We start from the raw sequence: 26773 nt of genomic DNA, 5'->3' as shown, positions 1-26773 counted from the left end.
AATGCCATTGAGGATACTGTATGCAGTTAAAAAAAGTGGTAATTATAAAACTGACTGTCATTCCTAGTAAGGTGTAAATGACTGTAATTTCTTTCTAGAATGTACTTTTCTACACTGAGGAGCATCAATGACGTATGCGACCGAGACACAGATGTGACCAGTGAATAATGGTTTACGAACAAACTAATTACTCATATGAGCCGGTTGTTTTTTGTTGAACCAGTAACACACAGCATGTGTAGTCAGAATCCCGTAAAGAATGACTCTGATGAGAATGAAAGAATAAAACAAATTAAATTTTGGTCTGTTACACAATATATATATATATATACACTCACCGGCCACTTTATTAGGTACACCTGTCCAACTGCTCGTTAACACTTAATTTCTAAGCAGCCAATCACATGGCGGCAACTCAGTGCATTTAGGCATGTAGACATGGTCAAGACAATCTCCTGCAGTTCAAACCGAGCATCAGTATGGGGAAGAAAGTTGATTTGAGTGACTTTGAACGTGGCATGATTGTTGGTGCCAGAAGGGCTGGTCTGAGTATTTCAGAAACTGCTAATCTACTGGGATTTTCACGCACAACCATCTCTAGGGTTTACAGAGAATGGTCCGAAAAAGAAAAAACATCCAGTGAGCGGCAGTTCTGTGGGCGGAAATGCCTTGTTGATGCCAGAGGTCAGAGGAGAATGGCCAGACTGGTTCGAGCTGATAGAAGGGCAACAGTGACTGAAATAACCACTCGTTACAACCGAGGTATGCAGCAAAGCATTTGTGAAGCCACAACACGCACAACCTTGAGGCGGATGGGCTACAACAGCAGAAGACTCCACCGGGTACCACTCATCTCCACTACAAATAGGAAAAAGAGGCTACAATTTGCAAGAGCTCACCAAAATTGAACAGTTGAAGACTGGAAAAATGTTGCCTGGTCTGATGAGTCTCGATTTCTGTTGAGACATTCAGATGTTAGAGTCAGAATTTGGCGTAAACAGAATGAGAACATGGAACCATCATGCCTTGTTACCACTGTGCAGGCTGGTGGTGGTGGTGTAATGGTGTGGGGGATGTTTTCCTGGCACACTTTAGGCCCCTTAGTGCCAATTGGGCATCGTTTAAATGCCACGGCCTACCTGAGCATTGTTTCTGACCATGTCCATCCCTTTTTGGCCACCATGTACCCATCCTCTGATGGCTACTTCCACCATGTCACAAAGCTCTAATCATTTCAAATTGGTTTCTTGAACATGACAATGAGTTCACTGTACTAAAATGGCCTCCACAGTCACCAGATCTCAACCCAATAGAGCATCTTTGGGATGTGGTGGAACGGGAGATTCGCATCATGGATGTGCAGCCGACAAATCTGCGGCAACTGTGTGATGCCATCATGTCAATATGGACCAAACTCCCTGAGGAATGCTTCCAGCACCTTGTTGAATCTATGCCACGAAGAATTGAGGCAGTTCTGAAGGCAAAAGGGGGTCCAACCCGTTACTAGCATGGGGTACCTAATAAAGTGGCCGGTGAGTGTATATATACATATACAGTATATATCCAGTATATACAATATTTACAGTATATGTGTGTGGCCAACTATGGGACAATTGCATTTGTTATTACATTTTTTTTCCTGAAAAGTAAAAGAATCTTTAATGGAACTGTTAAGGAACCAAAATCATTAAATCATTAAGATTAATCATTAGAACCTAAATGACTGAATTCCTTGTGATTCCTTATTCCTAGTGCTATTCATTTCTTTTATCTAAAAAAGCTTTACGTTAGTACACCTTTAAACAGCTCCTCTGTTTCCAAACACACACAAAAAATGCTCATTCTCTCTCTCTCACACACACACGCACACACAGACAGACACGATCCGACAGCTATTCCTGTTATTTAAATGCTCTGCAATCTTTCTGTCGCTTTGGCACCTTCTGGACAAACCAGAGATCCTTCAGGCCTCTGTCGGACCCTTTCTTTCTCTCTCTTACACTGTCTCCCTAACTCTCTCTCTCTCTCTCTCTCTCTCTCTCTCTCTCTCTCTCTCTCTCTCTCTCTCTCTCTCTCTCTCTCTCTCTCTCTCTCTCTCTCTCTCTCTCTCTCCCTCTCTCCCTCTCTCTCTCCTCTCTCTCTCTCTCTCTCTCTCTCTCTCTCTCCTATCTTCTCCATTTCTTCGCTCCATTGCCTTAATGGACTGTCAAGGCAATGATGGACGGTGCTTTTCTAATTAGGTTTTCAAGTTTAACCCAGAAAGAAAGAGAGGGAAAGAGAAAGAGAGGGGTGATGAGAGGAAGAAAGACAGAAAAGGGAGATAAAAAAGAAAGAAATATAAATGAGACAAGTGAAGTACAATGTGAACACAAAAGGGAAACAAAAGAAAAATCCTCAGGAGAAAAGAATCAAAGGCTTTAGAGTTATGGTTCAGTTCATCTAAAAATGAAAATTTGTTCGATCAGTTAATTTAAACTCATTATTTACTCATGTCATTACAAATCCATATGCTATTATTATTTCTGCTGAACACATTTTAAAAGAATTGTTACACAGCTTGCCAGTTCTAAAAATACACCATATATGACTTGTACTACTCCATCTCTTCTGAATCTTCAGACAGTTTGATTTGAGGAACAGACCAAATAAACCAAATAAGTAGTTTTCAACAACACTAAATAATAGATTTTTTGGGTAGATGTAATTACAAGTTCATGAAAAAATATGCAATAAAGTCTCCCTTGTGTCTTCTTTTACTAGTTCTCCTGTTCTCTCTCTTTGTCCTTTGTAATAATAATGTATTTAAGGCTGTCTTCCTCTACATGGACCCATAAAATCCACTAGGACAGAACATCAATACAAAAGGGGTTTAAAGTCTCCTGGTGAAAGAGATTAGAGACAGACATTCAGTCTGTCTTTGTTTCTAATTACTTTTTACTTATTAAAGACAATTATCTGTCAACATCATGTGATGTCAATAAGAAAACAAGGTTCTGTTTTAGGTCTAATGTGATTATGACATCCTGTCTATATATCCTAAAGCTAAAACGCCAGTTTAGACAAGATAAGTGGAGTAAAGATGTCTAGATCATTTTTTATTTTATTTTTTAAAGTTCAGCAGAATTCAGTTACAGCTCTTTCAGTCTTGGACATATTTGACTTGGTTTAGCAGGTGATACTAGAAAAAATGCAATTGCTACAGTAAGAGTAAGTGGCACAGGTCTTGAATATATAAAATCCCTTTTTTAGGTAACCCAAACCATTAAATAGCCATTAGTGGTGGGTTGAGACTCAGGGTTAAACTCACTGTGAGTTACTCTCAGATAACACATAAGGTCAACTTCTGGGAAACACAGCAAAGGGAAAAACACAGTCATTCTTAGACACATGAGACTAATACCTGTTTCCTCAAGTAATTCTACAGGGGTTTTACACACACAACATGACCCTTGACCTCCTCCTCCAACTGAATACAGTTGGTCTTCAGTATCATCTACATGACTGTTCAAACAAAAACACCCAGGAGCACATGAAACATTCACAGAGCTCGCATCATCCACATGGTCTGAATTTATAGGCTTCCCAAGACATCTAGGCATTTCACTTATTGCTACAGTCTTCTTGGAAGAAGTTCCTAAATGCAAACCAACTATAAACAGTAAGAACAGATTGAAATACAGTAGAAGCTGTGGCACAGTGGTGATGTGGAGATTGCTTGTGACAAGGAATTCACTGATATTAAAAGTCTGTACTATTAAATTAAAAATAAAACATACATTAAAATCAGTATTTTCAAATGCTACAAGTGAAATTGTGTAATAATCTATAGCATGAAGACAGTAATTTTGAGATCTTAAAGTTTTTGCATTTAATGGTGTTATTAAATTCTTAGTTTTTAAAAAAAAATGAACTTTAAGTGAGCATTAGGCAACGGCAAAAAATACAGGAAATGAGCATGAACAATTAAATATCCAATATCGGCCATACTGTAAAATGCACCTTTGAAGTAAAAAGACATATAGATTAAAAGAAAAATAAATAAATAAAACACATTTTATGTTACATTTTGATTTAACAATGTTGGTTCCAATGGCAAATAATAACATCACCATAAACAACATCAACCGAAAAAGAAGAGATATATTTACCCCTCAGTGTCACACCCGTCTTCACTTCTCTTTTTCTACCCTTAACCATGCTTTCTATTTTTTTCTTTCTTACTAGAATGTTGTTTTTTCTCAAAATGTTTTGCTTGGTCTTTGACTCAATTTTGCTACATCATTTAGTCACCTTGCTACTCACCCTAAACGACGCCTTGCATTTCCTTCTCCTCCTTGAGAGACAATTTCTCTCACAATTACAGCTTTTCAAACTGTTAATATAAAGTGTTGCTTTTGTATAAGACCTCTTTCTTTAGAAAAAAACTAAATAGCTGGACACCAGTCATCCTCGTTTGGTCCGCTACCTTGAGGAGACACGGCTAATTACCGGTAGTTGTCATGGAATTCTGCCCTTTCTGAATTTGTCTTGTGTCATTCTGTTTCTCAGCAAATGGACACAAAACACAACAACACACATTATTTTCCTCCTTGTCTGCCTCCAGTTTCTCCACACAAAATTAATGAGGGCACTAACAAAAAGGGCAGAGAGAGAGGGCGAGAGAGACAGAGTCTTATGTAATTCTTTACCCCTTGGAGAGGAAGAAATAGAATAGGGCCATCTAACACAGAAAGAGTTTTGACATTGCACTGATAAATGAGACCCTCAGAGGAAACCTGTTACAGGATAAACCTACACACATCACTGTTACTCTCTTCTTTCTCCTAATTCACACACACATAACAAACTCTTTCTACAACATCTCAATTTGTCTCTAGTTTTTTCTCTCTTCACACCACAGTTCAAGGATTACATTTTTTTAACTGCCTTAAAGACCCACTCCGATGAAAATAATGTTTTTCTAGGTGTTAACATGTTCTTGTGGCATTTTTCTGATGTTAGAGGACATACCTTGAGAAAAATAAGCTCAAAGTTGTATTTCTGAGTATTTCTACATTCAAATGGCTGTGAATCAGTAGCAGACGCTAAAATGCCGGCTAAAATAGACTGGAGTTGTGACGTAGTAACTCCACTGGGCGTCTCCACACGCGACGTCTTGGAGTGAAATAATGATCGGTGATCGGTGATAACTTTGATTAACTTCGGATAATAATAATTAACGTGTATATAATACTGTTGCCCCACCGGTATTGGGGGTGTAAGCTAGCGGTAGAGACAGAGCTCTCAGCAACGGGCAGGGGGAGGGTCGTCTCCGTGCCAACGGCTCCGCCCACAACGCAGAGGCGAATTGCTAATGAGCTACTGCTGTTCTGCTGAAGCGAAGTCCCAGAAAACGGCACAGGTTTTGTGATTTTGGCTAAAAATGGCATAATCATAATTTAAAGACCACTGGGAATGTTTAAAAATAGCTCAAAATATGATCGGAGTGGGACTTTAAACAAATCATCATCCATGTCACCCAGGCTAGTAATGTAACGTGGCAAAAGATTTACATCAGCACAAATGAGCAGGATTTGCAAAACATTGTTTGTTGAGACCTGCACACACTTATTTCTCAGACCTCCTCCTATTGACTTATCCTGCCATCATTAACATACCGTAATCATAGATAGGAACACACAGGGCATGTTTGGAATGGCATATTACCTACTATTTTGTAATGAATGTAGTGTGCAGCATACTGTGTGCACCATATCTGAAATGAAATGTGTTCAGCTTGACCTTTCTAGGATTACGATTTGAGTTTATCTTTAATAATTATATAACTTTTTTTAAAAATGGAAGCCAATCTAATACATACAAACTAGGGATGCATCGATCCGATACTCAGTATCGGTATCGGCTCCGATACTGCCATTTTTGCCGGATCGGGTATCGGTCAGAGGAGGCCGATCCAAATCCGATATTGTGCGTATTATTCTGTGTTATTGTTAAGCCCCACAAAAGGCACAAAAACATTATCAAGTACCATAAAGTTTTCGTGCACTATCTTATAAGTGTTCTGAAGCCATTATATAGTATAATGTGAGATAAAAATTAATATTTAAGTCATTAAATTCAAGACCTCGTAAACTTTTTCCCTCCGCTGCGGCTGTCAGTCATTCTCCATTCAGCATTTAACAGCGCGTCGCGTTCTGTTACGACAGGCAACACGATGAAACTCTCCAAGATCAAGATGATTCAATGTTACTATTATTATTCTTGATCTGTAGATAAAGGTCTATGGTTTAGCATAAAACAACTTTATATTGCTGGACTTTATTGCTGTAACTAAATCATGTTACTTTCTACCGGGCGTCTGTTAGATCGCAACAGAGTAGCCTAGAGTCAGAGAGCACTATAATTGTTCTTCACGCGCACAGTAACTGAAATTTAAAACTGTTAAAAGAAAAGGCTCAATAAACGATTGCATAGATACTGTGTATAATACACTACGCATCGATATGTCTTTCCTTTGTGCTTTGAACTGTTCAATGCGGATTCGACGCGCTGCGCGCTGTGACTCCGTGTTGCTTCAAGCGCATCATTCTGCGCTCGGGATGCGCATAAGCGCTGTGTGCCGCACTGTATTGGATCCTTTCATAATCATATAATACTACTTTTGCGCAATGAAAGATTATTAATAGCCTTTCTTGTTCTGTCCTATCTATCATATGTTGCTGCCTCATTAAACAGCTGTGCTATACATTTAAAACATGTCTCAATTTATAGTAGCCTAGCCATAGGCTAGGCCCTATAATTTATCTTTTTGATTTTTGTTATCTTGTTTTTCATGAATGTATTTTACAACAATACAAAGAGCAATGTGTAATGTTTGACCAGATTTAGTGTTACACTTATTGTCTCTTATTTGTTCCCCTAAATTTTCTTCACTAAATGTTCAGATTTTATACAATTATTGTGCACTCATGATTTTTCTAGACTAAATTGCACTGCTGAATTATCCACTAATCTAGTTTATTATAGCATTTTTGTCACAGATTATGATCATATATTTTTTGGATTTGTTGTTTTTCTTTAAAATTAAGTTGTCTGTGTTAAGTAGATTGTGTTTAACACACAAAAGAGTGATTATCAGTTCAACACACAGAGTTATAGAAATTCTACTTGATTTAAAAAAAAACTGCACTGGTATCGGATTGGTATCGGTATCGGCCGATACTCAGAATTTTGGGATCGGATCGGATCGGTTTTGAAAAAGCGGTATCGTTGCATCCCTAATACAAACACCATTTCAAAAGTTTAGGGTCAGTATGATTTGTTTTATGTTTTTGAATGAAGTCACCAAGGCTGCATTTATTTGATCAAAAATACAGTAAAAGCAGTAATAGTGTGAGATATTATTACAATTTAAAATAACTGATTTCTATTTTAATATTCTAAATTGTGTTTTATTCCTGTGATGGCAAAGCTGAGTTTACGTTAACGACGCACCTTTACTCCAGTCTTCCGTGTCACATGATCCTTCAGAAATCATTATAATATGCTGATTTGGTGCACAAGAAATATTTCTTATTGTTATCAATCTTGAAAACAGCTGTGCAGCTTAATTTTTGTGGAAACTGCTACATTATATTTAGCATTCTTTGATGAACAGAAAGTTCATCAAAAGAACATAATTTATTTGCAATATAGGATTTCTTGCACAAACATATACATTGTAACGTAAAATGCTGTCAATTTTACAGTCACTTTTTGTAAATGTAATGTATCCTTGCCGAATAAAAGTATTAATTTAAGCCTAGACATATTTTTAACATTCAGGGTGTCAAATGTACAGAAGTAACTTAAAACACAATTTTTATTTTGTTATATCCAATAAATTTCAATCACTGCTCACTTCTCTATTTGAAGGAAATCATCAAAACGCTTACATGGGGTAAGTGTCTAAGATACCTACAAAATGTACAACACGTTGTTAACTTTGATTCTACACATTTAAATGTCAGTGTGTGCAAGCCAACAACAGGTAATACATGAACTCAGTCAGGCTGAAATGACATGTCACACTTAGCAGGGTTTAACAAGTATGTATGCTAATGAAGGGGAATCACTAATGAGCAAAAGGAAGAACCATTCAGTGTTTCATGACACCAATCTAAGCACACACACAAACAGACAATTACTTTTCATCATTGTACTCAATTTCAAATTCTGCATTAGCATTAGCCTGTCATTAGTCTCATTGTCTGATGACCCTCCAACAAACCATCAGCATTCATTGACTGTCTGATGCATATTGTACACAAAAATAGCAAGCATTGATTGAAATGGTCATTTCCGGTCTGATTGGCTGGCTTTACGCAACCTCTGGGTGTAAGTACACACTGTTTTTTTGATTAGTGCTGTCACAATGAGCGCATCACAGGAAGCAATGATTATTGTGGCATAATCTATTGAAGGTAAACATGCCCCTAAAGCCGGGCTCAGATTGCAGGAGTTTTTAAATCTTAACCGACTGCGAAATCTGGATGCATCACGGTCATAAGGAGAATCTTCACAGATTTTCTTCTTTTAAATCTCAAACCTGCACAAGCTACAAGATTTGAAAATTGTGGCTTATCACACACTAGACTAAGATTATCATGCGAGATTTATTAGCACCTCACATGATCTCACCGGGGAAGCGGATGTAAACAAAATGGATACTGTTGCGGCAACTTGCTGTAGACATTATATGAGGACACATTAATGGCAGTCATATTCAACCAGCTGTTCCTCCATCTCCGTTGCCATTTCAAAAGTTCTGTTACTTCCTAGCAAGCAATAGCCGTCATTTCACCGTCTAGGTTAACTATAGACCCGATATAGTCCGGCTATGAGTAACCCACTTCTAGTCAAAATAACCTTGAATTTGGATACATGTCGTTTTGCATTATGTAAGCAAAGTAAACAGTGATTACAAGGTGTTTGATTTCATTTCTTCACTCATTTAATTTCCTTGTTATCTAATTGATGACTAGTCTATTCTTGGGCTATGGTTTAGACGTCTATTAAATTTTCACTGACAATCAAAATTTTGCCTCATTTTAGCCTAGACGTCTGGCCTGTGTTTGGAAGGCTATTAGACGTCTTTTAAACGCAAAATTGCTTGCTGGGTTCTGTCTCCTTGTTCACTTGTCTCACTCATTAGCTATTGTGGAAGTACTAATGTATGCATAGTCATAATCATCCAAATTTAAAATCCTAAATATCAAACATGTTTTGATATGGTCAGGGAGGGTGGCCCCGATGTGTCCGCGAGCTTATCGGGAGGTTTAAGATTTGATCTGTAAACGCCTCGCATTACCAGATAACATCGATATCGACCAATGGCTTGTGTTATAGAATGACTCAGTAAATTAGATCATTTAAAATATGTCACTGTTATTGTTTTGTCTCAAAATGCACACCAGTAATGGTTTTCTAAGACACTATTATAAAAGCTACTTAAATGTCCTAATTGAATTTGGGCCTAATCCTGGCTTAATCTAAGCCCAGTCTGTGAAGTGTGAAACCAGGCTTACAGTACATGCTGCGTACAAATACTCAGGCCCAGATAATGTAAAAAAACAAAAAACAAAACAAAACAGAAAACAGCAGCTGTCAGCCAAATGTACCTAAAGCTCTTTGTCTTAAAGGGATAGTTCACCCAAAAATGTTCCAACCCCGTAAGACTTTCGTTCATCTTCGGAACACAAATTAAGATATTTTTGATTAAATCTGAGAGCTGTCTCACTCCTCCATATAGGCTTCTAAGGAAGTGAAACTTGGCGGCCCAGAAAAGTTATTAAAGACATCGTTAAAATAGTCCAAGTGACTACAGTGGCTCAAACTTAAGTTTATCAAGTGACGGGAATACTTTTTGTGCGCATCACACACATGACCAGCGTCGGCCAATAGTGAGCCTAAGTGTGACGTACAACACAGAAGCGCTGCGCTGTGCTTTTTATGTGAACTCACTCGAGGCCCACAGAGAAGGAAATGAATAGTTGAATAAAGACATTATTTTTGTTTGTTTTATGCACACAAAAAGTATTCTCGTCGCTTGATAAACTTAAGGTTGAGCCACTGTAGTCACTTGGACTATTTTAGCGATGTCTTTAATAACTTTTCTGGGCCGGCCAGTTTCAATCCCCTAGAAGCACATGGAGAAGAGATCCAGCTCTCAGATTTAATCAAAAATATCTTAATTTGTGTTCCGAAGATGAACGAAAGTCTTACGGGGTTGGAACAACATGAGGGTGAGTAATTATTGACAGAATTTTCATTTTTGGGTGAACTATCCCTTTAAGTAATAAGGCGAGTGCTTGTAACCACACCCTTATTTCCTGTCAAAGTGAATGTGTATGTGAACATTTTTTTTAAATAAAAGACAACATATATCAAGATAAATTGATATATTTGTGAAACTATCTTTTAAAAAAATCTTTTAAAAAGAAATTCATACATTTATTCAGCAAGGATGCATTAAATTGATCAAAAGTGACAGTGAAGAATTTCACATTGTTGCAAAAAAATTTATTTCAAATAAATGCTGTTCTTATGAGCTTTCTATTCTTCAAAGAAAGAATCCTAAAAAGGGATCATGGTTTCCACAAAAATATTAAACACCACACCATTGATAATAATAAGAAATGTTTCTTGAGCACCAAATCAGCATATTAGAATGATTTCTGAAGTATCATGTGACAGGAATAAATTATATTTTAAAATATATTAAAATAGAAAACAGTTATAAATTTTGGTAGTATTTCACAATATTACTAGCCTGGTTAAAACCAGACCATTCTCAGTTGTAACTGAGTTGTAAACAAGGCTTTACTCCGTGTCAGCGCGCGCTCTGATCGGTAAAGGGCAAAGATTTCAGACCTCCGTTTATTAATGAGATCTCCAATATTTCTCTTCTTGGGAGGGAGGGTGCACAGACCTCTCCCGAATCATCTCCAGCAGTAGCAGCCTCCGAAGCACCACTAACTCCGCCTCCGTTTCCCTCGTAAGCTGATATTAGTATTTAAACATTCTCTATGATAAAAAATGTCTGTGAAAAAAATATTTTAATAACATGGTTTTGCCAGTTATAGAGTTCTAATGACGGTGTTCAACTATAACCATCACACCCCTAGTTCCGTCGCTGTGTTCCTGTCGTCTTCGTGTAAAGCCCGCCCCAACGTTTCTGATTGGTGCCGCGATTTCGACGGATTAGAAATGGGCTTGAATGAGCTCTTTGCCAGACTAACTTGCAGAGCAAATCTAAATTTGCCGGAAGTTGTCTGGGTTTTCCCAGGCTACAATATAACTGTTTTTACTATTTTTTTATCAAATAAACGCAGTCTTGGTGAGCATATAAATCTTAATGACCCCAAATATTTCCAGGTTGTAAGAAAAAATCTATCAAATAATTTCTACATAAAGTATTAGTGAAGCTTCAGACATTCATTGACAAAATGAAAACGTTAACTTAATTGGCATCTGTGTAATTGCCTGATTCAATTAGTTCAGCTTCATTGGCTTGCTGATACTGACTAATATTCTGCTAATTCCATCAACCGCACAGTCAAGATAAACATGGCTGACATGAGCTGATCTGGGATCAGGTTCATCTTATTACAGCTATGATCTAAATGTTCACGTACAAAAAGCCTTTGCTTATTTGAGATCTGCTTACTCTAAGCAGATCAGATGGTTAAACTGATCTGAGGTCAGTTTTCAGCAATTTAACAGAAAGGAATGGAAGGTGAAGCACTCAAGCACACAGATAAAGCCCTGATCTGAGATCTGTTTAAAAGGAAGCTTAAAGCTGATATGATTTGTTATGGTGGCACTGCAATAAACCTTTGAACTCTGTGAGTAGCAATATCTTAAATGTAAAAAAAAAAAAAAAAGTTCAATGGGCCTGGTTACTAAGTTATTGCTAAGCTCAGCAGTGGGCGAAGGAGCAATCCATAACATTACATTGTTCTGTTTCAATGACACCAGACTCTCATGCTACAAAACAGGTGGCCTCACTGTTGCAGTCACATTTAACACTCAGGATCTCACATGGGTCAAAGGAGAAAGGTCACCTGACACATGAATAAATACTGAAGCACAGGTGAGACACTAAATACTGATACACTCTCTGCCTACATGGTCTGTTGTCAACATGAAGTTTATATATATATTTAGGACACATTTTACACTGTCTGCTAACAATTCAAACAATTCTTCTGTCCTCATCCTATCACAATGCAACACAAAGCTGACACAATAAACAAGGATATGTGAGGGTGCAAGAGTCAGAGTAGCCCTCATTGTGTTCTTGAACAGACTGACCTCTACACCAAACTGTCAAAATCATTATGCAAGGAAAAAGCTTTTTTAAAATGAACTCAATTAATCAACAGCATTTGGGCTTTTGATTAATAAAGAACATGTGCATCCACTTTGTAGACTAGGTTCTGTCATGTGTAACACAATAAGCTTGCTAATGACTGTCTCATATCCTTTTTCCATTTCAGGAATAAACATTAGTCCAAACTGACATTGATATTGTACATACACTGTACTAGTCATCAAAGCATGCCAAGTATTGACTGATTCTGAGCCATCAGCGACTGTCCGCTGGATCAATATGCACTCCAGCTACAACCATACAACGTGTGTGTGTGTGTGTGTGTGTGTGTGTGTGTGTGTGTGTGTGCGCGCGCGCGCACATGGGTATTAAGCCCTTCATCTTTTGGGGTGTCCAAGTGTGACTTCAGCAACTTTTCTCACAGAAAATCTTCTCTACTTAAAATAAAACAATAAATAAAATAATAATACAAATATTTGGGTGGTTATCTTTTTTTCTCTCATATCCCTAAATCCTACCTTGGCTCTAATCTGACCAGACGTGGACACTTTTCTGATGAGTTTGTTCGAGGTCTCCTCCGGCTCCCCGTCACTGTCCGATGATTCGTCACCCGCCTCGGCTTGAGGGTCCGGAGAAGTTAGGGACTCCCGGGGCTCCCCGACATAAAGGACATTTGGATTGAACTTTGAGGCCATGACTGTGCAGGGGACAGGATTTTCACTGCACTTGTGTCCTCCTTTGTGCCAAGTCAGCTCTGAAACGGAGAAGGCATTGCTCAACGGCAGCTAACAGTATTGATTCCCAGAGACCTGTTCTGCTTTCATTTTAAAGACAATGAAGATCTAGGAACTACAGTGTTCATAGCAAATTCATTTCCTCTATTTTGATTGTTTTAAGGCCAACAAAATATACCAGTGAACAAACCAAAGGACAGTTAACAGCAACAGGGGGATAGGCGGAGCGTGTATAAGGATGGGCAAGGCTTAGCCTTTCCCTGGCCACGGACTTGAGACTAGCATGGAATTTTCTCACTCAAACCACTGACTGCTGCTGCTTCTTGATTGCTTTTAGAGAGAAGAGCTGCCTATAACTGCTGGACTAGGATCAGTTTTCTCCATAATAATAGAATATTGGTGAAACGGATTTTGGCGTTTCCGCTATTGAGAGTCTCAAAGGTTTCTATTTACAACATGTTTTCCAGCGTTGAGCAATGTAGCCAATCACAAACATATCTGTTTATTTCTTGAACACAAAAGTTAACTCGTGTTAAAGTTAACTTGTGTTAAAAGTTAAAGTGTAGACATTGTGTAGGCTAAATAACATTGTGCAGTCAGCTTAATGGGCTCTATGCACGGCAGTATTTCCGGTGAAGGTCTAAGGATGCTGGATTACTTCCGCCGATCGTAGAGTCCAATGCTATACCGAGAATTTATATTGGTTTTTATACTCTATTGCTATACTAAAGAAACGTTAGTCACAAAAACAGACAAAACAGACACCCCTCATGTTGTTTATGCTTCTTTGTTTATTATATTAAATAAACATAACTATATATAAAATTACATCTAAACGTATTAAAGTTTCGATTCAAAGACGAGAGGACAGTACATTTTGAAGACTCTGCCATAATCCCGTTTTCCTCGGTTTTCCTCCGCTTTAAATCTCCCCAACCGGTAACACAAGAGCATCCTTGCATCAAACGCGGAAGTTATGCGTGCATATAGCCCATTGATTATAGCGTAACTTTGTGAGATTGCATTGAATTGAGATGAGAGACAGCTTTTTAGGGATTATAGAGGAGTTGCTTTCTAGGAGATATATAATCCATTCAGAATTTTAATAAAACTTTTGTTTTGCTTCATTAGGTAAAGCAATGTTTATTTATTATTCGAATTGGCTGCCATGCCAAACTACGCATACAGTATGCTTGCTTTTCTGTTCAAATTATAGTGGTTTGCGAACGTAGACGCTTTAATAACAAATAATCTATTGGGAGCGATTAAGTTGGGCTGTGTAGTGTGTATAGGTAACTTAAAACTATTTGATGACATTTTATTTAAATGTGTTTATAAGGAGGAAGCACATCTAGATCTAGCCACTGTCTTACCCTTTAGTTGGTTCACCCTCCGCCTATGAACAGGGGATTATTTTGTCTATTGCACAATAGCATTATGGGTCATTGAAAAAAAAAGGGGGGGGGGGGATATTCGAGATGATAAAAAGGAGAAATATTTTAAAACACAAGTGCTTGTGATCTTTGTATTCATGTTGGTTTCGCGCATCAAAACTATTTTTAAAAAGTTGGGTAATCACCAAGTACAAACACTTAAAACTTACATATATATACACTATAAAAAATATTTTAGCAATTTAGTTATTTCAACTTATTTTTTTGTGTAGAGATAACTAGATTGTCCAGACAACAAGAAATTTTAAGTTTTCTTGTCCTCAACTTATCGAAATAAGTTAGTTAAACTAAAAAAAACCCATGCAAAAAGATAACACAAAATAATGAGTTAAGTTTTTTTTACAGTGTAGCCTATATAGAGAATGTATCTCATCACATTACAAAAAGGGCTTCCTGCACATTGGCTATGCCACTGATTTGGCAGACAAAAGTTTTTAAATAGCCTATTAATAATATTTTAAAACAAAATTTCTTCATTGCTTTTTCCCCCAGAAATAAGATTATGCTAAACAACTTATTTTTAAAATTCCCTTTTATCAGCCATATAATGATTAAAAAAAAATCTCCAGAGTTAAACCATCACACATTTGTTTTTACTTTAATCCTCACAAAATCACATATCCAGTTGATTTTTAATTCATAGAGTGAAAACATATTCATCATTCAATGTATAATATATTCAGGTCACTTTATGAATTGCGTTTTGAATAAAAATAGATCCAGACAAAATAATGAGCGACACGTCATTGACCCTTATGCAGACGGTGAAGCCCATTAGCGCTCAGGATCGATACAAACCCATCTGACATAATCCACAGACGGTCGCTGTCAGCCAGGGCTTTGAGAGATACATGAACTCGCTGACTGTTGCGCCGCGCGTGTTCACAGCTGCGCATTCGTCGCGCTCACAATCATTTGATTCCGCGACATTCCGAGTCCGTTATCACCTTTCTATCTGTTAATAAAATTACTACGCCTCTTGTCCCCAAAATATTGCCTTAACATGTCTCCATGTCTAAAACACGACCCTTTCTGCAACAGACTTCAGTTTATAGCACACACATCTCCCGAAAACATGAAATAACTACCTGTTATGATGTCGCGCGTTTGGCTGTCTACGTGTGAAAACAAACCAGTCGCTTTGCAGAGCAATAAAGAGACGTTTGACTCAATAATGACATTACTAATACTTAAACGCAGGCGTCTAATGGGCTTTTGGATTTGAGAAGATTATATTTACCCAGATATCTCTGACTCACCAGCACCAGCTGTGTTCTCGTCTTTTCAACCCAAAACAGCAGTGTTACAGGCAACCTTTATGTTGTACATAAACAATTTAGCGATCTCACGCGAGCACCAATCTCCGGCTTCGTCATTTGAATAAAACTGTAAACGGTTTGATTCATTTAACGCTCGCGGCGCTCGGCCATCACTTTCTGAATGGACAAATAGACTCAACTGTCACTCTCGCGCACGATGCCGTCTGCGGCGGTTGTACCGACTAAATGTAAAGGTGGACGTGGATGTGGTGTTTTACCTCTATAGTGCGTTGTCTGCTCCCGTTGACCCTCGTGTGTTTGTGTGTGTGTGTGTGTGTGTTCTTGTTGCTCTTGCTGGGCTCTCGCGCAGCGCAGTTAGATACTGTCAAATCTGTTCTGTCGCGCACATACGCGCGTGTACGTACTCGCATAGCATCGGATAAGATTTGAATCGAATGGGAGGGGTGGACTAGAGCGCGAGAGCGGCTGTGTGTCAGCACATCTGGATGGCTTGACAACAGATCTATGAAATGTTTGAGAGATTAATGCTTCTTCTTCACCTTTATCGTTTTACTGCAGTTCTCTATGCAGACCTACAGTAACGCTTCAGAAACTTTAGACAGGAGCACGAGCAGGCAGGGTTTATTAGGAAGGGGGATCGAAGAAGAAATATGACTTGTTGCTACACATCGAGCTGATTGACAGTGTTCTTCTGAACATTCAGAGGTAATAATGGGTCAGACAATCGCAGCATCTGGTCTAATGTGCTATCAAGAATTTGGACGTACTTTTTATTAATAATATTGTGGACTTTGGTCCGTAATGAGGTTCTTAACAAAAATACCCGAATTTATAGCAACAATCAGACATCTCAAAGTAATGCAGTTTACTAGTAGCTAGCTAGCAACAGCTTTAGCCTACTAAACATTTATTTGGTGTAGCAGGAAGTGCAAGAGAGAAGAGACTTTTTACACCACTGATATTTGCACAGTGATATACAGCTATATAGGCTACCCGACTTCACCAAGCTGACCAACCAAACCCCTCAAAACTTCACCATAGCTATTCTTAAATCTTAGGGTAACATTTCATTAAACGCTAGCATATCTCTATTTCTGCATCTTGTTCCAAAAATAAATAAATAAACAAATAATTATTTAATAATAATAATAAAAAAAAAAACACTTTCACAAACTTACACTTAAAAAATCACACTTACCTACGATTACTCTGCAAATCTAGTCCCCAGATTGAATGCTGGGAACCAAAAATCCCCTGCCCATTTTCTAATGCCACAAGAAGAAAAAAAAAGGTGTGTAGTTTCAACATGAATGGATGAAATAAACTTCCATTTTACACATTTAAGTGATTTTCACACAATGAAATTAAGTCGTAATAAGATGTTCAAGAATGGTGTAGGAGTAAAGTGAGAAAACTGTTTGAGTGCTTTACACCCTTGTTTTTTTTTCTGTCCCATAGTTTCTCCAACACATTAACCATGGCCAAAAGCATCTCTTACCATTTAACACCCACTCTCAACTCTCAAACGAAAATAGAATATATACACAATGAAATACATGCTGTTCTGAGACCAGTTTAATCACTGCTATCATGTTTGATTAAAATCACGAGGCCAGTGTGCAACAACAAATTCAATGTGAACTCTGTAAACTGCTGTTATCTCCCCTGACTTCTCTTATATGATTGTACATAGCAGTTAAAATGAACGGTGACATTAATTTTATGATCTTTTTGTACCACAATTCTTGTTTCGCATCTTTCATCCATCACCATAATGAGCTCTAATGGCTATTAGCTCATAGGCGCTCTTTCACATCCACAATACTGTAAATTGATGCTAATTTTCTGTCATAAGAAATGAAATTGCCACAAATTGACGTGTGCTTTCATGTTTAATACACACCTGAGTGGCATCTAGCTGCCGGCCTGAGTAGATTTACATTCACCTCAGCCACCAAACCACAGGGACTTAGATATTATTTTCATCCAAATTCAAGTATGTTACATGTGCATTTATTATGCTTTACTAGCATTAATGTTCTGAAGACAGAAAATAGAATAAATGAACCAGTATAGTAGCAAAGATTATTTCCTTAATTCTGACTCACAGTTTCTATGCACAAATATCAATCAATATTCCACTTATTATGGATGGCTACTACCAGTAGATAGAAAAAGTGATTAAATTACATTTTTTGTTCCCCATAATAAGTTATAGGTTGAGGTATCATAGATTGAATAGTTAATATGTGTATTTTTAGCATGTCAAAGTAATAAAAAATCTACCAATTAAGAATGACTGAATTAAGTGAAGGGAGGTTTGAATAAAAAAAAAAAACAGGGGACAGTCACATGGTCAGTGCACATGGACTGTGATGTATATATTTTGTATTTGACTATTTTTTTTATTTCAAATTAACCTGCCAACAAATGCTTCAAATATAATAATTGTCTAGTTATTACCTTAAAGGATATTTAGGCTAAAGTTGTTCGTGAGTAAGGGGCTCACAAACTACAGACCGAGTCATTATTTTGGATGTAGCTTTCTGCTGCCACCCAGCGGTGCAAATTAAAACTCACTGTCTGTCTAATGCTATTGGTCCCAATTAAATATCTTCAAGGTCACTATAATTATATTCAGCGTCGATGCAGTGAAACCACATCCAGCGTCTTAAAATACAGCTGCCTACTTTTGAGATGTGGGGCAAACTAGTTAAAGAACTTAAAGTAGAGATTTTGTTTTTCCAACCGTGCTTTGAGCAATCAATAATTGGTATGAGATCAAAGAGATGCATCTGAAGATGCTCCAGAACACGGATCTCACAGAGAAAGAGTTTCGTGATTCCCGGAGTGCTGCCGTGCCCCTCGAGGTACGTCATCCTTCGCGTATCCACGCGCACTTAAACCACTGCAGAGGAAGAACATCCTACCTGCCGTGCGCAAGCAGAAGCACGACCGGGGCTCGGTGATGCAGATGCAGGCTACACTTGCGAACAACATTCACTCTTAAATGTATAGCTTATATTGGTTGCTTAAAATGTGTAATCATCAGACGGTTCATGCAAAATAATTGTTTCACCGTTTATCGGTTGCCATGAGAACGCGTCCAGTGAGATGAAAGTTGCCTCAGTTAGATGAGGGATGGATGGATCGATATATATAGAACAATAGGTAGACAGACGACAGATAACCAGTTAGATATATAGACAGACAGACAGATAGATAGATAACCAGACCGACAGACATATAGATGGATAGATAAATAGATAACCAGTGACAGGTAGTAGCCTATAGATAGATAACCAGACAGACAGACAGATAGTAGCCTATAGATAGATAACCAGACAGACAGATAACCAGACAGACAGAGAGATAACCGGATAGACAGATAGATATATGGTAGATCGATAGATAGATATACAGATACTACTTTTCCTATTCACTGCCATTTACGTCATTCTCATTTACTAGACATGAAACAATGAGCCTCTCTTTGATCTTCTTCAGTGAAAGAAACAGGTTTTTATCTGAACGTGTGAGTGTTCTTGATACAAATGTGATTACATGTACAATTATTGAAACATACACATTTGTACCTTGCAGATTCCCAGTAAAATATGCATCTGCACCCTTTTTGTCTCTTTTTTTTTTTTTTATTCTTCGCAAGGTGAGTGAAAATAAATATTTAAAATGTGTGGATTTCTGTCTCAAAGGAACTGAATACTAATCATGCAAAAGAGCACAACTGGAACAGGATTATAATTTTAACAGCAGTGCACAGGGGAACTGTACAAGCAGAAACTGCTAATTGGTTCAACAGTTGAGGAATATTATCTAAAGATCAGTGAATCGTTTAGAACAATTCCCAATGGACTCCTCAACAGAGTGAACAACAGCCCTTTTGCATTGACTAGAGATCAGCTTTGCCATCTCTTCAGTAATTGTAAGATAAAGATAAGGCTAAGGGTGCTAATTCCAGAGCAAAATAACCAAGTGGTGGAGCTGTTTTAGAGAATTAATAGATGAGTACTCTGATAAAAATGGTGTGTTCAAGTCCTCCTGGGAAGTTCGTATTTATAAGTTGGGAAGTCGTGTTTATGAAATGAGTCACTTTCGTTTGAGCATAATGTCAATGTACCTACTCTTAATTAACTACACAAAGATATAGCAAGGTTTTTAACTCTATATTTCTAGAAAATGAAGAACAAAGAATGTGCATCAGTAGTGTTTTGCTGTTTTATGTTTATAATTAATTTAAGAAGCCACTGTAAACTTTATTGTTACATATTATATTGTTATATTACAATGAATTTTTTTGTGCAGGCAATTAGCTTACTTTGTAAAAAAAAAACTGACAATGTCACTGCTAAATACCTATAAGTACTGTGGTATTCCACCATGTTTCTCACTGACACTCCCCCAAATCATACAGATACTGAGCTTCTGGTATTTACAACTTTGTGGTGGAGTTCATGTGCGCTCGACTTGTATATACGATCTTTCCGACATGACTTGAACGCACCAAAAGTTGTTGTGAAATCTAAGGAGAAAATAGAAAAATAAACAGACTTCCAAATGGGAAAACAACAACACAGAAGAATGTTCCCCTCAAAGCAAAATAATTGATGGATTGACAAAAGTCATTCTGACAATAGGTTCCAAAAATATGCAGAAAGTCTTGGCATCGTATAATGCAAAGTTGTTTTTTTAATTGTATTTATTTATTGAATTTATTGAAAATAAATGATTTGGATACAAATTCTTTGGGTATTAATACATTTTTTTTTTTTTAAAAACATAAATTTTGTGTACATCATGTCATTACAATATATCATTAAGATATCCGTTTTAGGATCACTAAGTCCCCCCCCCCCCCCCCCCCCCCTCCCTCCCTCCCCCATTTCATCGCAGGTAAAAATCCAAACAATCCATGTACCCGATAATTGCTTATCATCATTTTGTAAAATTCAAATAAACATGTTAAAAAAATGCAAAATTGCTCAGTCTACTAAGCCCTACTCTTTTCTTTCTGGCTGGCTTTTGCCTCATCTGACCCGCTATCAGCCTCCGTCTTCCTCTATTATCTTCACACATTCCGTAAATACACAATTGTCCAAACCCCTGCTGTCTCCCTCTTAGGGCTAATATGAAATGACATGCTCTCATCAGTCAGAGAGGCTTTGGGTGAAAGTGGTGGAAAAGTCTATCCAGAGTGGATGCTAACACTTGTCTTTGCCCCCCTTGGGATTACTCTTCACACATGGGGACCTGCTGCTCACGCAAGCCAGCCGGACCCACTGGGCATGAGTTTACTGCTGCAGACTTAAATACCCCATCGAGTGAAGAAGAGATCTTGACAAAAGAGAGAGATTGGATGAAAAAAGAAAGAAGAGGAATGATAAATACTATCTGAGCCTATAGGTATAATACTGCCATTATTAGATGGGAAAACTGACCCAGTTAGACTTATTAATGTAAGCTCTCTCTCTCACACACACACACACGCGCACGCATGCACACACACACGTTGGGTTTCCCTGTTTTATGGGGACATACATACCACAGACCTAATGATTTTTATACTGAACAAACTGTATATTCTATCCCATAACCCTAAATCTTCCATTCACAGAAAACTTTCTGTATTTTTACATTTTCAAAAAAACCACTTAGTAATGATTTTAAAAGATCAATGATTTTGGATATTGCACCCATTCCCCCCGCCCTCTGGTGACGTATGCATGCTTTTTTCAGTCATTAAGTCCATGTCCTCGCCCTGCATTTATTCTTTAAAAAAAAAGGTCCAATCCAATAATGATAAATGTAACGATAACCATGAAGTTCTAAGAATTGAAGAATAAAAAAGAATAGCAGAGTCCGCACCACATACTGTATAAATACAAAAGGGGAAAAATTAGGAGGAAAAGAAAAGGTCGAGCAGACTTTCAGAAAACCTTCTGAAAAAGATGGCTGCTTAAAAGCTTGACTGGACACAGCTTTCTAGCTTCTTTTTTTTTACCATCTTTCTTGCATGTGACATTTTTGACAAATTTCACCCATACTTAACTCATCCATCAATCAATATGCACTACAATTAACTGCTATTATCCGCTCAATGCACTTTACAAAGCTCAAAATTGTGGCATTTTGCAGTAACTAAGCTAAATAATAACATTTCATAGTCAATTCTTATATAATTGCCCTTTCTATTCAGCCATCAGTTTTGCATCACGGGTGCCATTGTTTAGAGCAGTATCTATCTATCTAGCCTATCTATCTATTTATCTATCTATCTATCTATCTATCTATCTATCTATCTATCTATCTATCTATCTATCTATCTATCTATCTATCTATCTATCTATCTATCTATCTATCTATCTATCTATCTATCTGATTCTAACTAACACTGCCTTTGAGCATTAAACCCTTGACCATGAGAACTGTTTGCTTTCAAAATGTGTAAACCTCAAAAACAGTGCCATTTCTCATAGCCGTCTTCCCTTTTTTAACTTTGTGGTGGTGTAACTTGCTCCACCCACTCAAGAGATACACATCAGTATCATTAAGACAGGAAGCAGAAAGAAGCCTGGAAGAAGCAGAGTGCTGCATTAAAGAGCCTCTCGCTGGAGACTGAAAACAGTTTGAAACTGGAAAGGGCTGCGACTGAGAAAATCTCAGTAAATAAAACCTTCACACTGCGAGTGTTTAAGCTGCTGCTCTCAAACAGACAGTGAATAGAAGCAGCAGATAAATACATTTGATGAGGCAGTCACATGCACACATACCCGCGCACACAATGCTACAGCATCTGCTGACGAGTGAGTTCCAGCGTTTGGAAAGCGTCAGCAGGTTTTTGCGCGGTCGACATGGGTTCAGTAATAGTCTTCTCAGCTGAATGGAGGGATTGCAATGCATTTATTTAATCATCAATACAGTATCTTAGGACAACTTAAGCACTATATTGACAAGCACTTGTTTATTTAGATGGTCTAACAGAGAGTAAATTGTTGGCAGTAGCTGCATCCAAATAATAAGATAAACAGAGCTAAGAAACATACTAGGGCAAATCCAGTTGATTTAAATAAGTGGATTTTAAAGAGACAAATAGGCCTGTCCATTCAGATACCAACCAAGTGTGCATTGATTTAACTGCATTACTAATTGACAAATGTGCATCAAAATGTATACAAATTTGTTCAAATACTTGTAAAGTTTATCAGGTAATATGTGTATATGGGTGTGATCATGCAGAAAGGTGTTGTAATTATTGTTGTAACAGTGCATGCATCAGTGTGATGATGTAATAGCTTACCCACAATGCTGTGCAGAGAAGATGAATGGGGGAGTGAGAGTGAAGGGGATTGGTGGGAGCTCCCATCAATGAATAGACATTGCAGGGCCGATGCTCAACCAACGTTGAGACTTATTGTAATTCTGATCACGACTACTTATTCATAAGATTGTCTGTCAGGGAAAACGCAATGAAAACAGCATTCCTTTAAACAGTTCAGTTCCCTCCCTTCTCACCGTGTGTCTCTATTTTCAGCACACAAACAAAAGCCACCTGCAATGTATTGTTTGTTTGATCCTGTTCAGTTCCTTGTCCAGTTTTTCTTTTGGACGTTGTGACTAACAGGTTTTTGTGAGGTATACGAACAGACCCAAGTGTCACAGCAGGTAAAATCTGTATCCATTTACAGCTCCAAAACTAATTCTCATAACCGTCTGCCAGTATTTGCTATCAGGTGCACAATTCAAGGAAATGCGACTTTCTAAAAATAAACTTGTAAAGACATCTGTTGTTGGAGTATTTGAAAGTGTCCTCATAGTGGAAGACGCACGTACGCGCCACTGAACACTCATCCTTACCACTTCAATCCGTCTTAAAACAAAGACAACAACTAAATTAGATATCTGCTGAATAGAGATGTTACATAATCATCGATTAAAAATATATAGCTATATATAGAATTTTCGGGTGCCAATATGTTGCGTAAAAACCCGCAAAACACATGAAAGTCATTAAAGGGAGACACATAACAACATAGACATGCGCAAAGTAGACAGATTTTGTTACTTAAAACAAATGACAGTGGTGCTTTCCCTTTGTGTGAGCTGGACAGTTTGGTGTGGTCGGTAATCTTGGAGAAAAAAAGGCGAAATAATTGAGTTGCTTTGCGCAAAGCGGCGACAATGGGTCCGGTACCAGGGAATGACACAGACTGAGACGCGCTTGTCTCTTGTACCTTATAGTGGGATTCGTGTTGTTGTCTGAACGTGTTTTATTATTAATATTCCGTCCACAGCATCTCTGATTCACAGACTCGATCATGACTGTTGTGAGGACTCTTGACGTCAGAGGGGAGAATCATCGCTGAGGTCCAATGGGGGGAATATCAAGCGAGGCAGAGCTATCGTCCTACCAACAGAATTAGCCATGTTAACCGACGGGCACCTCGCTTTTCCACAGGACTTAACCCGCCAAAGATGACGGTTTTACTCAACTACGTGAAACAAAGCGCATTTTAGTTCTTCTTTTATGTTGTTCTCCGTCTCTTTCTGGGTCCTCCATCTCCCCTCTCATCTCCATCTCCTCTCGTATGACAGGCACGGACTGCGCGCGAGCTCGGGGGAGAAAAAGGCATTGCAGCTTCATGGCACTGAGGTACCGTATGCTGATGCACACTTGTGCTTTCGTTTGTATGAATATGTCTTAGTTAAACGTGCCATTGAATTGCAATCATTGGTTTTCAACGGGCACCAGTGTATTTAAACAAATTGCCGGAGGCTTGACCTCTCCGAGTCCTTTGCAGTCTTTTCTTGGTCAGTTTATATATAGCCAGGTCGGTTAGGTGGAAATTTATGAATGAACGAGTTCAAATGTGTCTGCTTCTATGGCGTCAGGAAAAAGCGCATCATTGTGGATTCTGGAAGCATTTACACGATGCCTTCATAAGAGACCCGTGCACTGAGGTGGCGCGTCTTATTTTTAGACAATTACTAAAAATAGAAACAAAGTGAAGTGCGTGCGTTTTGTCGGGACTGGTGCTTGATTAATAGCCTTTTCCCAATGAAATGCACATGCAGCAATAAACTAAGCGACATATTGCATATTTACAGCTCGTCCGGATGCAATTTGCTACATTGTTTTGGTGGTTCAAAATGTGATAATTGCGCCTCGCAAGTGTTCAATGACTATTTAATTCCTAATTGACCACAAATCAACACTTTGCCAGCAATAATGATCAAATCTGAAAATTCCAGCTAATGACAAATTTTGTAAACGCATATCATACTCAGCCTAGTAATTTTATTGACCTAGGAACAAGAGACTGTGTCATCAGGTTCAGAGGCTTCAGGCATATTTATTCTGACAGATATCCTATTCTAACTGCCTTTCCACTGACATACACATTCTCTCTTATCTTCACTACCGCACCCCTCTCTCTCTCTCCCCCTCCTTCCCCCCCACCCCCAGCTATGATTCACTCTCTTGCAGCAGCAATGAGCAACCAACTTCAAAACACCTCTTCCCTCTCCACGGCGGGCACGTGGAATCTCCTGGATGTGCGGAACTCATCACCGGTGCGGACGGCAGAGCTGAGGCCTCTTCCCGTTAGCCCGTGGGACATTGCACTGTGTGTGACAGGCACGCTCATCTCCTGCGAGAATGCAATCGTGATTGCCATCCTCTTCTACACGCCCACCTTGAGAGCCCCCATGTTCATTCTGATAGGGAGCCTCGCGTTCGCGGACCTGCTCGCAGGACTTGGCCTCATTCTCAACTTCGTTTTCATCTATATGCTGAACAAAGAGTACGCGACTCTGATCTCCGTCGGCTTGCTGATCGCCGCCTTCTCCGCATCAGTGCTCAACATCCTGGCCATCACAGTGGATCGCTACTTGTCCCTGTACAACGCTCTGACCTACCACACAGAGCGCACGGTGACATTCACCTATGTCGTGGTGGTTCTCATCTGGCTGGTGTGCATCATCCTGGGCCTAATGCCAGTGCTCGGCTGGAACTGCCTCCGAGACGAGGCCAGCTGCAGTATCTGCCGGCCGGTCACCAAGAACAATGCTGTGGTGCTCGCTGTGACGTTCTTGCTGGTGTTTGCCCTCATGATGCAGCTTTACCTACAGATCTGTAAGATTGCCTTCCGCCACGCACAGCAAATCGCTGTTCAGCACCAGTTCATGGCCATTTCCACCACAAAAGGTGTATCCACGCTCTCCGTCATCCTCTGCACCTTTGCCGCATGTTGGATGCCCTTTGCTATGTATTCGATCGTGGCAGACTCCAGCTACCCAATGATCTACACGTATGCAACAGTGCTGCCGGCGACATGCAACTCGGTCATAAACCCAATCATATACGCTTACAGAAATCCGGACATCCAGAAATCCCTGTGGCTAGCCTGCTGCGGATGCGTGCCGTCCAACTTCTCCTTGCGGCCAAGGACATCGAGCGATGTATAGGTCGGACTACCTATGAGTTGTGTCTATCTCATATAATTGGTTTGTACCGTGTCAGTGTTAATGATATGATGTTTTCCCTTGATGGGATCCCAGTCAAACGTTGCGGGTTGTGCAGTAGCTGTTGAGATCCAAGATGTCAACCTGCAAATGTATAATTTGCACATGTCTTTAATGCATAGTACACCTCTATGCACAAAATATAAAATTGTAGACATGATCTGAATAATCTGAGATATGTCGTACAGGCCCAGTGACAAATATCAATATACTATATATCCATCTAAAAAACACCATTAATTGTAAAAATCGACCTGATTTGTGTGATGAAAGCTGTAAACAGCTTTCATGTACACGTTCATGCTATGGGAGTGCTTTCAGAACCACGGACAGTGGCAGATACAATGAGGCTATTCCCTTGCAAACCAACCTCCAACACTTATATCCGTGTTC

The 26773-nt window shown here is 38.7% G+C and overlaps 2 protein-coding genes across 2 annotated transcripts in view; one reads left to right on the top strand and one right to left on the bottom strand.

Annotated features, from left to right (window-relative positions):
- si:dkey-172j4.3 (diacylglycerol kinase delta) overlaps nt 1-16254 on the bottom strand; it is a 70669-nt gene extending 54415 nt beyond the window's left edge. Inside the window, exons 1-2 of the mRNA XM_056268671.1 lie at nt 16099-16254; nt 12892-13127 (exon numbers count right to left, since the gene is read on the bottom strand). Coding sequence (XP_056124646.1) covers nt 12892-13068 — 177 coding nt within the window. The 5' untranslated portion in view covers nt 13069-13127; nt 16099-16254. The remainder of the gene's footprint in view (nt 1-12891; nt 13128-16098) is intronic.
- Nucleotides 16255-24035: 7781 nt separating this feature from the next.
- On the top strand, nt 24036-26547 carry gpr185b (G protein-coupled receptor 185 b). Its single transcript, XM_056268691.1, has 2 exons — nt 24036-24509; nt 25323-26547. The coding sequence occupies exon 2, from the start codon at nt 25325-25327 to the stop codon at nt 26321-26323; it is 999 nt and encodes a 332-aa protein (XP_056124666.1). The 5' UTR covers nt 24036-24509; nt 25323-25324; the 3' UTR covers nt 26324-26547.
- The last annotated feature ends 226 nt before the right edge of the window (nt 26548-26773 follow it).

Source organism: Rhinichthys klamathensis, unplaced genomic scaffold, assembly GCF_029890125.1.
Source record: "Rhinichthys klamathensis goyatoka isolate OS25496 unplaced genomic scaffold, OSU_Roscu_1.1 h1tg000275l_1, whole genome shotgun sequence".
In the NCBI taxonomy this organism is placed as follows: Eukaryota; Metazoa; Chordata; class Actinopteri; order Cypriniformes; family Leuciscidae; genus Rhinichthys; species Rhinichthys klamathensis.
The sequence above is the reverse complement of the archived record's forward strand: the minus strand, read 5'-3'. Positions and strand labels throughout refer to the sequence as shown.

Bases quoted from the DNA above. Each gene is read 5' to 3' on its own strand.
- gpr185b (XM_056268691.1), top strand. From the start codon at position 25,325: ATGATTCACTCTCTTGCAGCAGCAATGAGCAACCAACTTCAAAACACC.